At 38.0% G+C, this 14,560-nt stretch overlaps 1 protein-coding gene across 2 annotated transcripts in view; it reads left to right on the top strand.

The window, feature by feature from the left end:
- Positions 1–14,069: 14,069 nt before the first annotated feature.
- Positions 14,070–14,560, top strand: part of LOC136857167 (lysophospholipase-like protein 1) — a 65,787-nt gene continuing 65,296 nt past the window's right edge. For both annotated transcript variants that reach the window (XM_067135600.2, XM_067135599.2), the window contains exon 1: positions 14,070–14,417. In XM_067135600.2, coding sequence (XP_066991701.1) covers positions 14,409–14,417 — 9 coding nt within the window. In that variant the 5' untranslated portion in view covers positions 14,070–14,408. The remainder of the gene's footprint in view (positions 14,418–14,560) is intronic.

The raw sequence follows: 14,560 nt of genomic DNA, 5'->3' as shown, positions 1-14,560 counted from the left end.
ATTTCTGTCTTCAGATCATATAGTGTCTTCAGGTTATTTAAATGATTTAGCCACACTCCAAAGGAAATAGTCAGGTGGAGTCAGGTCCAGGGAACGCGGTGGCCAAAGTCCTTTCCTAATTATTGTGTGTCTAAAGAATTCATCCAGAAGTCCTAGGGACTGGTGTGCCGTATGAGCTGTAGTGTTGTGCTGTTGAAAAAATGAATGATTGATCTCATTTTCATTCAGCAGGGCAATAAATGGATAAATTACCTAGGAACAATAAGACATCTGAAGTTAGTATCAAAAAGATTGTCCCTATAATTCATGCTCATCATATGGCAATCCAGACTCCGATTTTCTCAACGTGTAATGACGTTTCTCTTAATTGTGAATTAATATAGCTGGAAAGGTGAAACCAATAATAATTATTAAATTAATGTTCTAATGGTCCACCTTTTCAATACTATAATGTGCAATATTTTGAATTACGTTACTAAGCTAGGGACTAGTTTCGGCCTTGGCTGGCCATCTTCAGCCTTAATGTAATTAGTCTAATAACTAAACAAATGTAAAAACACAATTGACATGAAAACTAATGTACAAACACACAATTAACATTAAAATCTGGGATGAACTAAGTGTAAAATCTGAAAAATAAATTAGGCTCTAAATTCTTAGCATCTGGAGTTTGCTCATCATCCAGACTCTTTCTTGTATTGATATTCATAGTATTGTTAGTTCCATCACTGCTAATCATTACAATTTCAACTGCAAAATGGGAACTGGTAAATGTTGATTCTGTAGTCAGATCATCAATCACCAAATCTACTTGAGTGGTGTTAGCAGTATGCAAACCACTGGACGCCACTGTAAATAACCACCAGCTGACGCAGAACTTCTAGATGGTGTTTCCACATCTCCACATCAACCAACGTAAATAAAATGAAATGTTCCCATAGTGCTTGTTAAAATTATGCTGAAATGCTGTTGGACATTGTCAGGACGGCACATGAAGATATGGTTAAAACTGACACATTCGTAATTTGTGGCTGGTATAAATTTGCAATTCATTGCGGTGTCCATGAAGTTAACCTGAATAAATGATAGATAAAATTAATGAATAGAAGGAGAGAGAGAGAGCGTGTTAGTCAAATGGCATAGGTTATATGAGACTTACCTCTTGTTGCAGCATTTGGTGCATGGTGTATTGTTGTGTGCCTCATACTAATACTAACGCTTGTGAGATTCAAAGGAAAAGGAAGGGGCGGGGCAAAGAGAGAGGGGGTGGTGCAAGGGGAGAGGTCAGGAAAAGGATGGGGGTGGAGGGGAAGGGGGAATTAAGGCAGGGCAGAAGGATGTGGGAAAAGAGATGGTTGTTGAGGAAAGGTGGTGTGAATATTATGAAAAACTGAATTATGACTTGTTGGTTGGACGTTTCTAAAAATGGGAATTAGAAGGTCAAATAGGATATTTGCCTTTTCTGAAATGTCATTAAGATTATGATTCGGGTTAAAATATTGATCTATATGTATGAAGTGGCTTTCAGTAATGTTAAGGGCGGGTCCTTTATTGTTGATTTTTGAGAATATCCATATCTTGTTTTATGTCTGTGAATTTGTGATTATAGTCATGCATATGCTGTCCTACAGCTGAAGATTTATTGTACTAGGGCATTGACGTGTTCCGAGTACCTTATATTAAAATACCATTGATCTGTCCGACGTAAGATGAATTACAACTGTTGCAAATAATCTGTATACTCCTGATTTTGAAAAACTATTGAACTTGTTTATGAACGTGGCATTATGTAAGAAAATGAAATAAGTTTCATAATGATAGATCCGTATTGAACTGTGATTACAATAGAGTAAATTAATGTATTTGTATTGAAAAGGTGGACCCAAATAATACATTAATTTACTCTATTATGTAAGACGTGCATTCCTATTGTTGGTTTTGAAAAGTAGTTTTATATTGTTCTTTTTAAAGATGTTGGTGACTTTGTAAATTTGTTCGTTGAACGTAAAGATAGAAAGGGAAGAGTTGTTTGGTTTATCTTTTTTCAAAGTGGTAGAGGGGCAATATTTATATTTATTGATTATTTTTTCAGTAAAGAAACTGTTGTATCCATTAGATTTAGCTATATTACGAATGGTGTTCAACTAATTTTTGTGGTCTCTTTAGACATTGGAATATTGAAGGCTCGGTACACCATGCTGTTGTACGCTGCTTGTTTGTGAATTTGGGGTGTGAAGATTCTTGACGGATTGTAGTGATTGTTTGGGTGGGTTTTCTGAAAATCTTATATCTTAAGTAGCTTGAGTGCCTGATAATATTTAAGTCTAAAAAATCAATTTTCCATTCAATTTCGGATTTAAGTGTGAATTTTATATGCGGGTCAATTTTATTTAGATTAATGAGGGTGGTAGCTCAGCGTGTGCGGTATAGGTTTAATAGTCTTCACTGTAGATATAATTTTATTTACATCCGTGTGTTGGTTAGTATATAGTTCGTCTGTGTACCATACCTCAGTATAGTTCATGCAAGACGAGTGGCAAGAATGTGACTCAGCAAAAATTGGGACCGTGGTCTCGATCCGCCATATCATCCTTCCTATGCCAGTCATTAGCCGTGAAATAAGGCAAAAAGCCTTCTTCACAATTCATCTTTCATCACCCATCATTCACCATTCATCACCTTGCCAGATCACATCTGGCATTGTAAGCCCTGACTTCAGTCAGAAATGTATTGAACATTGATCAGACAATCAGCCTATTATGATTAGTCTTCTAATGAAATATCCACCGGTTTGGATACACACGATCATCAGATCCAAACAAAGACACCATTCGGATATGGTGGGGTGTCACATGGAAGACCAAGGCGAGTCGGAGCGCCTGCAACCCATTAAACAACATCCGATCAAGAGGAAACTTAAATTTAATAAATCAGGACAGTTCTCATATTTCGCTACAGTGAACATAAATTCATTAATGAAAGTGGGCAAATTAAAACATCTCACAGACGTCTTAGATCAACATAAGATACTGATAACTGCTCTTCAAGAATTGCGTAATACGGATCAAGACCCCCTTGAGTCAGGGGGATATCGCCTATACAAGGGTCCCCCAGGTGAAAGAGTACTAAAGAGTGTTCCTCAGTTTGGAGTCGGCTTTTTGGTTCATACTAGTATCTTAGATTCAATTGAAGATTTTTCTTCCACCTCCCCCCCGAACGGCATTGATGACAATCAAAGTAGAGAATAAAACGTACACATTGATAAACGTCCATGCTCCAACGGATGAAAAAAACAGGACCAACAGGGAAGACACAGACAAATTTTGGGAAGAACTAGACCAACTATTATCATCCATTTCCGATAACCATATTAAAATCATGCTTGGCGATTTCATTGCTAAAATAGGCCGTGAGAATAAGTTTCGTAATGTTGTAGGTAAGTGGCCAGCTCATCATCTAACTAACAGGAATGGTCAGAGATTGATCGATCTTTGTATTGATCATGGGCTACTTTTGGAAACCACACGATTCAAACGACGACCACATAAACTGATGACTTGGAAGTGCCCTAATGTTAAATTAGGGGAGTTCCAAATTGATCATGTAGCTATAGATAAGAACTATCATAAGGAAATTTACAATGTGAGGGTCCTCCGTGGAGTGGACATAGATTCAGATCATTATTTGTCCAAAATTAAAATAAAATTAACTCCAAAAAAGAAACGCATTCTCTCCAAATGTAATAGGAAGAAAACATATGACCCTAGCTATTTCATTAATAATAAATTATATTATGAACAATCTAAAACCTATCTAAGTGATGATTTGGGAACGGTAATTAACAAGCTAAAAACCATTGCTGAGGAAAACGCTCCCGTTAAAAAGAGGAAAAAACATGCTTGGTGGAATGAGGAGTGCGATGCAGCGATTCAACACCGACACAAGGCATGGTTGATTGATCAACAACGGAAAACAGAACAGTCACGCGAAGAACTTGTTACTGCTAGACGACATACGGCTAAAATCATCCGAAGGGTTAAGAGAAATTATCACACGGAGATGTTACACTCTATTGACGAAGCATTTACTCAACATAAGACAAGAGATTACTATAAAACATTTCGGCAACACCAAACTAATTATACTCCCCCAACACTCCTAATGAGAGATACTAACAGAAAACAGGCACATACTAATCAAGATAATGCGGAAATTTTAGCTAGATACTTTGAGAACTTACTTAACAGTGAGGAACCTTCAGAATATCTGCAATATGACACACATCCAAAAAATAGGATACCTTTAGAAAAGGTTACACCGCCCGTTTATAATGAAGTACGAGCAGCAATTGATTGCCTTAAAAATTATAAAGCACCAGGAGAGAACCAAATCGTCGCAGAGGTATGGAAGAATGCTAATGACCAAACCGTTCAGAATCTACATGAACATCTTATAGATATTTGGAATACTGCTACAATGCCTGAAGAGTGGAATATGGCAATAATTCAACCATTGCATAAAAAGGGTGATAGATCTGATCTAAATAATTATCGGGGAGTACCATTATTATCTATAACAGAATACAGGGACATCTTGACTGTGAACTAGGGGAATATCAAGGTGGATTTCGTCCAGGAAGAAGCTGCCCTGACCAAATCATCAGTTTAAAATGGATTATGAAACATCATAGATCTAGAAACAAAAATTTAGTTATTTCAAAAGGCGTATGATAGTATACATCGTGAATCACTGTTGAATGTCCTTCAGGAATTTGGTCTACATTCCAAACTTATTAGCCTGATTGGTATGACTCTTAAGAATACTCAATCTAAAGTTAGATTCAGAAATGAGTTATCTAAATCATTTGCAATTACAACAGGCCTCCGCCAGCGAGATGGACTTTTGCCATTATTGCTCAATTGTGTACCGGTATTGGAAAAGGTCATGCGAGAGTGGACTAAGGTATGTCCTCCAAAAGTCAAAATTGGAAAAAATATCAAACTAAATTGCTTGGCATTCGCGGATGATCTTGCGATACTGGCAAATGGTTTCGAAGAGGCTAAAGTTCAATTGGAAGAACTTGCAAATGTAGCGAAAAAAGTTGGATTACAAATTTCGTATGATAAAACAAAAATAATGCCTACTTTCAGAACTTTAAATTCAGAGCTATTATTAAATAATAATAAACGAATTGAAATTGTAAGTACATTTAAATATTTGGGTGAAAATCTCACTTGGAATTGCAATGAAAAACCATCAATAGAGAGCAGAATATATAAACTGAAGCAGGCACAACGGATAACTTGGCCTACATACAAAAAGAAATGTCTTTCGATTAATGCTAAATTTAGGCATTATAACTCTGTTATTAAACCAGAAGCAACTTATGCTTGTGAAACATTATTTAAACTCAATACTAGATCAACAACAGAACGCTTACAACGAGTTGATCGAAGGATACTCAGGACGATCATAAACAAGAAACATCAGGTGGATGGACAGTGGAGATTGTTGCCGAATGAGGTTATCTATCGGGAAAGTGAGTCCATAACAGACACGATGAGAAAAAGAAGAATTGCCTTTTTTTGTCATATATTTCGACTAAGTGATAACAAGAGTTTTAAAACAATTATTTAATTACTTTTGGAATAGTAAATCAAAAAACAATTGGTTTAAAGAAGTCCAAAGTGATTTGGAGGAGTTGAATATTACCATGCAAACCATAGAAAACAGAGGCGAGAAAAGTATTTTGAAGAATAAATGCATCAGGCTTCCTCTGACCACTGTACAGAGGAAACAATATGTTATAACGGATGCGGAGAGGGCAGCCAGGTCAACCAGACTCAAGACTTTTTGGGAGAAGAAAAGGAAGACAAATTTGTTGTAGTCTGATTTAAGTGCTCCAATGTGGGCGTAAACTCTGTAAATAAATAAATAAATAAATAAATAAATAAATAATAATAATGTACCTATTCTTGTTTTAGTGTTGGATATTTTTAGGAAGTGTATACACTATCTTAGTGAAGTTGATACTATTTTGAAGCTGTTACAGTTTGGGATTTTCTTGTCTCTTTTTTTTTCCCTTCCACATATTTGTCAACATTAGGTAAGATATCTATAGCACGTTCAATGACTTTCGAATTTTCAAGCCATCTTATAGCACAATATTTCAAAGGAAATATGTTTGAACCTGAATAATGTGTATAATCAGCACATCTTGCAGGAACGTAGCAAAACAAGAAGTGAAGAGCACGAAGAAACTCTGCAATATTCCACTGGGTTTCTTTTACTGGCATTTTATATGAATTGTGCACAGTATGCAAGCCACAAGGTCCAATGTTCACCAAAATAGGAGCATCTGGATCATCATTTAATAAATTACCGATACCCTGAAGGAACTTTTTATTAACATTTACCATCCATTGAAATTTGTAAGAGTTTTTTAGATTGAGTCCTTGCAGTGCTTGCAAAAAACATTTAACAAATCCTAGAGGTAGAGTGACCAAGAAACACGGAATCAAAATAAGAAGTGCATACCTCATTAGTATCAGGATTGAAACAATGAACTACAAGATCCATTTATTCAGTGACTCACCAAAACCAACGGTGAAATATGTGCACTTACTACACATCTCAAGAACTTGTTTATGAAAATAGGGAGCCAAACCATGAATGATTGCATATGCAACTTTCGTTCTGTGCAGTTGAACTTTCGAAGCAATTTCAGAGTCTGGAAATATTACTGGGAACAAACGTACACTAGCTTCACTGGCACGTAAAGAATGGTATTGCACGACAGTAATAATAATATTGTGTAGCTATTTCTAGCCGAATGCAACCCTTGTAAGGCTCCGATGAGGGTGGGCGGGATCTGCTATGTGTAGGGAACTGCGTGTTATTGTGGTGGACGATAGTATTGTGTGTCGTATGTGAGTTGCAGGGATATTGGAGACAGCTCAAACACCCAGTCCCCGAGCCATTAGAATTAACCAATGAATGTTAAAATCCCCGACCTGACCGGGAATCGAACTCGGGACCCTCTGAACCAAAGGCCAGTACACTGACCATTCAGCCTACGAGTCGGCCTGCATGACAGTATGCATGCACCATATAATCTTAGCTTTGGTTGCTTGTTCTCTTGAAAGATTATTCTACAGACATCTCGCCTCTGATGAACCTTCTTTAATGGAAGAAGAAGGAGCAGTGGAGTCATATGTGATAGAGTTTGTTGTGGTAGCTGTGGTAGGCAGAGGACAATGTGTGTTTGCACCCAGGGTATTAAGGCTGCTTTGTTGCTGAAAGAATTAGAAGAAAAGAAGTGGAGGGTGATGACAGAAGTTCAACAGTCGTTGGTGGCTATAGGTAAAGAAATTTCTTTGCTGAAGCCGTAATGGTAATGATTTTTTTTTTTTTAATCTTAAAGTGAATTTAATTAGACTAAATTCAACTTCCAAGTTTTGAAATTTAATATGCACATTAATTGCTCATTTATTTTTTGGATGTTAAGCTTTCAAAATGTATTTTAATATTACTGTCATAGCTGGAAACTTCCTTTATAATTATATTTTTTGTCGTCGTGTGCGGGACGCTGGAGCATCAGTGTGCTTGCAGACTATTCTTGGATGTTAAAGTGTGAAATACCTGAAGACAAACATAAAAGAAAAGGAATAGGAGGGCTATCTCAAGTAAGAAGCAAAGAGTGTTGTGTGAGACTTTCCAGTAGTGAAGTAAACAAGACAAAATAAAGCAAAAACACTCTAGTGACATGTACTAACAACCACACACATTAATTTAGCAAGTTGTGTATATTAAATATTGTGTTTTCTTTAAAATAAAAAAGTATTATGAAAATGTTTGTGATGAAATTCGCCTAATTTATACAATACATGTAAAGTGATTTTGCAAGAAAACCTTACGCGATAGAAGCAAACGGATTGAAAATTCAGATTCAGCACATCGACATTATATAAAATCACATTTGATACTTTAGGCAACAAATGAAAAGTTTAAATTTGCAGGCTAGTGTAATGTATGATAATGTATTAATCCAAGATTAGTCCTATAATACTGAATATTTTATCTTGGACACTACGTCTTTTTCACGAGATTTTAGTCCTGATGAAAACATATCATCAGTATACCTCCGTCCAGGCAAGTATTACGATTTGCTGAGCTTACTCCTTATGTCTTGTTTTCAGACATACACAATAAAGCTTGGGAACTTCTGACTTAGCAAATCCAGTTGAGAGAAGTAAAAAATCATCCATGTCCCATATCTGGAGTTGACGGATAATATAATTGTGAGCCGTTTGAAACTATATTAAGTAAAAAATGGGAGAAATTGTTATTTTCTTTCTACTCCTGAAAGTAGAGCACGAAATTATGCGATTTAGAAGACACTTTTCCACTTAATTTGTTCAGAGAGGATGATTACCTGGTAGTGCTTCCTCTTAAAACAAAAATCAGCACCACCACCGTTAAGGAGACTGAAAATACCTTGGTATGCTCTAATCCACTACAGTAGGGATGAGTCAACTAAGTAACCTTCCCGTCGATTTTAAAGCTTACTTCAGTTATTTCTGAGAATTCGTGATCTGACATTACAAGATTCAATAGAAAATATCTAAAAGTAATACCAGAAAATAAATATTATTACCGAGTGAGTTGGTCGCACGGCTATGAGCTTGCTTTCGGAAGACAATGGGTTCAAACGCCACTGTCGGCAGCCCTGAAGATGAATTTCCGTGGTTTCCCATTTTCACAGCAAGCAAGTGCTGGGTAAAGTGTTGGTTAGTGTATAAATATAATTAATTTGTTTCAGGAACAACAGCTGCAATGCCTCGTATTTCTGACGCTATGGTAACTGGGTACTTGGTGCGTGTGGCAGAAGAATAGACTGTTAAGACTGTTTAGAACATAGGGTATCAATTCTCCATATACTCGAAGTCCAACATTGTGTCTTATTCATTTTCAAGGTCGAGGAGCCCTCAAATACCCAAAATCATCATTTGTGGCACTTCTTCCATGCACAACGGAGTTTTTGTCACATCTGCTGTGCAGAACTTAGCCCGAAGACAGTTACTAAAATTGTGTACGTTTCTCTGAAAAACATGTTTATCAGTGAAATTAAGTGTAGATAGTGTAAAGACAACAAACTATCTCTTTTCCTCCTCCAAAAATTTCTGAGACCTCTATTAGACAACACTGCTTCGAGCCATTCAAGTAGGAAAGAGGGAGAGAGAGAGAGAGAGAGAAAATTTTGAAACTTGATAAGAGCCCCTCAATAGGAAAGTTTGAAAGAGCCAATGAAGCACCGCTCTATTAATAAGACACTGTAAATACTGACAAAAACATTCAGCTCTTTTTATTTAGGATATAATAGGACATAATTTACTTATTGACATGTACGACCATGCGAACACAAGGGGGCAAGAACGCGATCCAACCGGCTGAATGGTGAACTAAGACTCAACCCGTTTCCACGAGTGCGTTTCGAGGCGGGGCAACTACTGGAATCAAGTCAGTCATGTCAAGTGACGGGAAAATGGACGCAAAATTTAACGGCTCGGCAACTCAAATTTATTTGCAATGAAGGTTAAAACTTGACTGTGCAGACCTAATTCACATGGGGAAAGTTGTAGGAAAGTCTACTTGCTTCAAGTACTTGACTCCAGTAAGCTATCCGCATGTGAATTAGGTTTTAAACCTTTAAACTCTAATTTCACTACCCAGGATGATTTTTGCGGCAAAGAATCAGATATGGGATTTTAACTAAATAAGGTCTTCTGATTTCAGAAATGTCATTAGTTCTATTGTATCACATCTAGTTTTTGTGTTATTTGCCATTTACTGTCTAAAAATGTGTCATTGTGGCACAGTGCTGCTTTGTGATAACAGCGAATCGGCTGTTGTTAGAGTGGCCGTGGTTTGCCTTGTTAATGGTGCAAACGTTTATCAATCCAAACCTCCTCCACCGACTATGTCCCTTCCATTGAATTAGTCAGATAACAGAGTCTATTTTTAGCTCGTGGTAGCGGCAGTGCGGTGAAGCCAGTCAGTTGCATCGTGAGTGTGGCTGAATAATGACCTTTTTATACTGTGTTGTGTTGCGAAAATGGCAAGTGTGTCAGGAATTAGAAGAAGATATGTAAATAAGCCAGACTCATTCTGTTTTGTGTGTGGGTGTTATATTATGAAGGGACAGAGTAGGCCAATAACTGGTATGGCCCCGCGGTGTAGGGGGCAACACGTCTGCCTGTCACCCGGTGGCCCCGGGTTCGATTCCCGGCCGGGTCAGAGTTTATAAATTGTAATGTTTAATATCCCTGGCCTGGGGACTGGGTGTTTGTGACGTCCTTAATCTTCCTTTCCTTACACACAACATTCCACACAACCGCCATTCCAATTACACGCAGGTTTGTACAATATGGTGCTAGTAGCGGCAAAAAATCCACACCGGTCGACGCCTTGAACAAATAGCTTTAAAAAAAAGGCCAATAACTGCATCAGTGAAATGTTTATATTATGCATATTATAACGTACAAAGGGCACTAGGAAAGCTTTGCAATACGCAGAAATTGTTGGCTGGACACCCCTGTTATGGTGAGGGATGAAAAGAGAGGTGAAAACTGGTCTAGAAGACAGCAAGGCACGACCTTCACACCAATTGTTACCAAGCAGTGGGATTGAAAGCAAGTTAAGATGTCAGTGTGGTCTAAAGGTGTTTATCGCGCAATTATCCGCTACAATTTTGCTCGTGGATTAACTGTTGACCAGTACCTGGAGGAAATGACTCCTGTGCTGGAGAAAGACTATCCACATCGGACAACAATTTTCTGCTGGTACAAAGTGTTCCAGAGGGGAAACTTTGGGGTTAAAGATGATCCTCGTTCTCGGCGACCGTCTGAATCAGTGACAGGAAAACATTGAAGCTGTGAGGAAAATGTTGCAGCAGGAGAGGCGGTTGACATATCGGCAGGTAGAAGAGACCCTCCACATCCCTGCACCAGCTGTCCATTCAATTCTACACGACCATCTCCATGTTAGAAAGGTTTGTTCCCTTTGGGTGCTCCATTCACTTTCAAAGGAACAAAGGGCATATCAAATGAAATGGTGCTGAGAAATGCTAAAACAGTTTGAAAATGGGACTTCGCATAACGTCAATAGCATCATTACAGGTGACGAAACTTGTCTTTGTTATTACGATGTCCCAACAAAATCCCAGAACAAGGTGTGGCTGTTTGAAGATGAGGGTACTCCTGTGACTGTGCGAAAGTCAAGGTCAGTGAAGAAAAGGAGGTTTGCAGTATTCTTCATCCTGACTCAGGTTGTGCTAGAAACACAAAGGACAGTTACTGTGAGGTGGTACAGTGAGTCTTGTCTGCCTCAGGTCATCCAGGCTCTGAAGCAGCTCCGTCCAAGGGCAGGGCTTAACACTTGGCTCTTGCATCACGATAATGCTCCAGCACATCGTGCTAATGTAACAATGGATTTTCTTGCCAGATCAGGGTTGACTGTGCTTGATCACCCTCCATACAGTCCTGATCTTTCCCCATGTGACTTCGCACTCTTCCCAGAAGTGAAGATGAAGCTGAAAGGGCGGCGTTTTGCATCCGACGAGGAGCTTCTGGCAGCATGGGATCAAGAGTGTGAAAATGTAATCGAAGAATATTGGCAGAGTTGGTTCAGTAACTGGTTTTGACGTATGGAGAAGTGTATAGAGTGTGGTGGAAATTATTTTGAAAAAGTCTAAAGCGTTCACTCACATTGCAAAACTTTCCTAGTGCCCTTTGTAAAATTAAGAGACTTGGTCAAGTCGTGGTCTCCCCACATAATTTGTGAAACGTGCCTTGAAAACCTACGACAGTGGAGCATTGGGATAGGAATGGTTTGGCGCGAGCCGCAGGACCATACCAGGTAATGTTACTTTTGCCTGTGTAAAGAGAAACAAGGACAGTATTGTGTACCCGAATTTAAAGTCGGCGATGAGACCTGTTCCTCATGGACCGGAAATTCCAATACCTTCTACTCCTAGCAGTTTACCTGACTCTCCCGGTTGCTCAAATTCTGGATATGGAATTTTCACCTGCCACAGATGTGGTAGGTCCACAATTGTTTAAACAGTCGGAGTTGAGTGATTTGATACGAGACCTTGGTCTTACGAAGAAAAAAGTGAACTGCTAGGGTCACGATTGAAAGGAAAAAGCTTCTTGCGCCTGAAACTACCTTTTCTTGGTATAGATATAGAGATAAGGAGTTCAGGCAGTATTTCAAGAAGGAAGATGATCTGACCTACTGCTGTGACATTCCAGGATTGATAGAACAGCTACGGAGGGATTACAATCCTGAAGAATGAAGATTGTTTGTGGATTCCTCTAAGAGGAGCTTAAAGGCTGTACTACTTCATAACGGAAACATTCTAGCTTCGATTCCTGTTGCACATTCCGTTTCACTAAAAAAAAATATCACGATGCAAACTGTTTTAGATAAAATCAAATATCAATATATCATGAGCACCGGTGGGATGTGTGTAGTGACTTGAAGGTGTGTGGTATTCTATTAGGACAACAAGCAGGCTGCACTAAATTCCCTTGTTATTTAGCTTATGTGAATGGGATAGCAGAGCTAGGGACAAACACTGACATACACCTTCCTGGGCCAAGAAACAAGTTTTGACACCTGGTGTGAAAAATGTTACAAATGCTGCCTTAGTTGAAAATATTTTGCCACCGCTACACATCAAACTGGGAATCACGAAGCAGTTCGTTAAGGCCTTGGACAAAAGTAGCCCCTGGTTCAAGTACATTGCAAGCAAATTTCCACATTTATCTGATGCAAAAGTCAAGGAAGGCATATTTAATGGACCACAAATTAGAAAGCTTCTGAAAGACAGAAACTTTGAACAGACGATGAATGCCGTGGAACCTGCTGCTTGGAATTCAATAAGAGACGTCATAACGAAGTTCCTAGGAAATGTAAAGGATGAACAATATGAAACAATAGGGAAAACGATGTTGGATGATATGAAAGAGTTGGGGTGTAGAATGAGTCTGAAACTGCTCTTCCTTCATTCTCATCTCGATCACTTTTCGGAAAATCTTGGGGCTGTTAGTGAAGAGATGGTAGAGAGATTCCACCATGACATCAAGGAGGCAAAAAGAAGATACCAGAGGAGGTGGGATGAACCAATGATGGCCGACTAGGGCCTACTGTTGGTGTTTGAAAGGAGAAGACAAACTTGATGCAGTCGCTGGGCAGCCAAGTTTTCATTCCAAGGGGACATCTAGGACTGTTAAAGTTTATTTTGTTCACATTTATGAATTCATAAAGATACTGAATAAACGTTACATTGCTTGCTTGTAAATCACGTTTAATTGTCAACATAAATTGCTTTCATAGCCTCAGAGTTGTTTTTTCATGTGTTTTTGTGTAAATTAGTATTATATTACAATAAATGCTAAATATTTTCTTGATTTTATACTCAATAATTATTCATTGTATATAATAATTCAAGTATTTCAAAATATATAGGTAATAATACAAAAAAATTATAAATATTTCCAAAATTATCAACATTTTTCAGTACCGGTACCTACTTTTTATATGCAATATTCAGGTCTATCTCTTATTTTGATATACCTATTGCGAGAAAACGTGACGTCATAAGTAGAAACGGACAACAGATTCGTGTTCGGCGACCCAAAATTAGTTAAGATCACCTATCACACCTCTTGTCGAAAAAAAAAGTTTGAAAATGCTGGGTTGTTTCTCCTATAAACAAAAGAAGAAACCAGATGACGAAAATAGACACGACTAAGTTATGATGTCTCCCGCTACAATTCTTCCTCCCTTTCTGTGTATAGATCATCATTACAGTTTTGTTTCTCTTGATTTTGGAATCATTTTCTTTTGCCATGACCTCTAGCCGTTCTACTGCTGTTTGTAGATCGCTTACTTGATCGTAAGAGTTTGTTAACGGCGTAACATCCTGTCCTTATGTAATTAGGCTATGTTGATTACATCAGCTGTTTGAAGGTTGAATAGTGTCGGACCCGGCTAGCTTATATCTTATCTTATCTTAACGTTGTTATAAGCTTATAACTTATATCTTTGTTATAAGCTATTTGGTGCACTTTAGGAATGAGGTTGTTGGAAGGTTAATGTGATGCGAACTTTTACAGAGAAGTTAGGCTATGCTTACTCGACAGTCGAACTCGGGGGATAGCTTGAGATAGAAAAAAAATTGATAGTGAAAGCATTTAATGTATTTTTCTTCAATAAGTGGTATTTGTTTTCTCGAAGGAGTAATCAAACCGTATCTGGCCGTAAAATTATGAATTCTAAACTTGGTGTTATTAAAGTAATTGCTCATACGAGCAAAGTTCATTCAGGAACTGTTATATTTCTGCATGGCACAGGTATTAATCTTGAATGATATGTTGAAAAGTGTTCACATAATGTGTAGTTTGATAAGCAAGCAATTAGGAAGTAATTATGATTTCTCAGATCCTAATATTACTCGCACACTTTTTAGTGATAGACACCGTAGTGCTCAATCGGT

The sequence above is a fragment of the Anabrus simplex genome, chromosome 1 (assembly GCF_040414725.1).
Source record: "Anabrus simplex isolate iqAnaSimp1 chromosome 1, ASM4041472v1, whole genome shotgun sequence".
In the NCBI taxonomy this organism is placed as follows: Eukaryota; Metazoa; Arthropoda; class Insecta; order Orthoptera; family Tettigoniidae; genus Anabrus; species Anabrus simplex.
The sequence above is the reverse complement of the archived record's forward strand: the minus strand, read 5'-3'. Positions and strand labels throughout refer to the sequence as shown.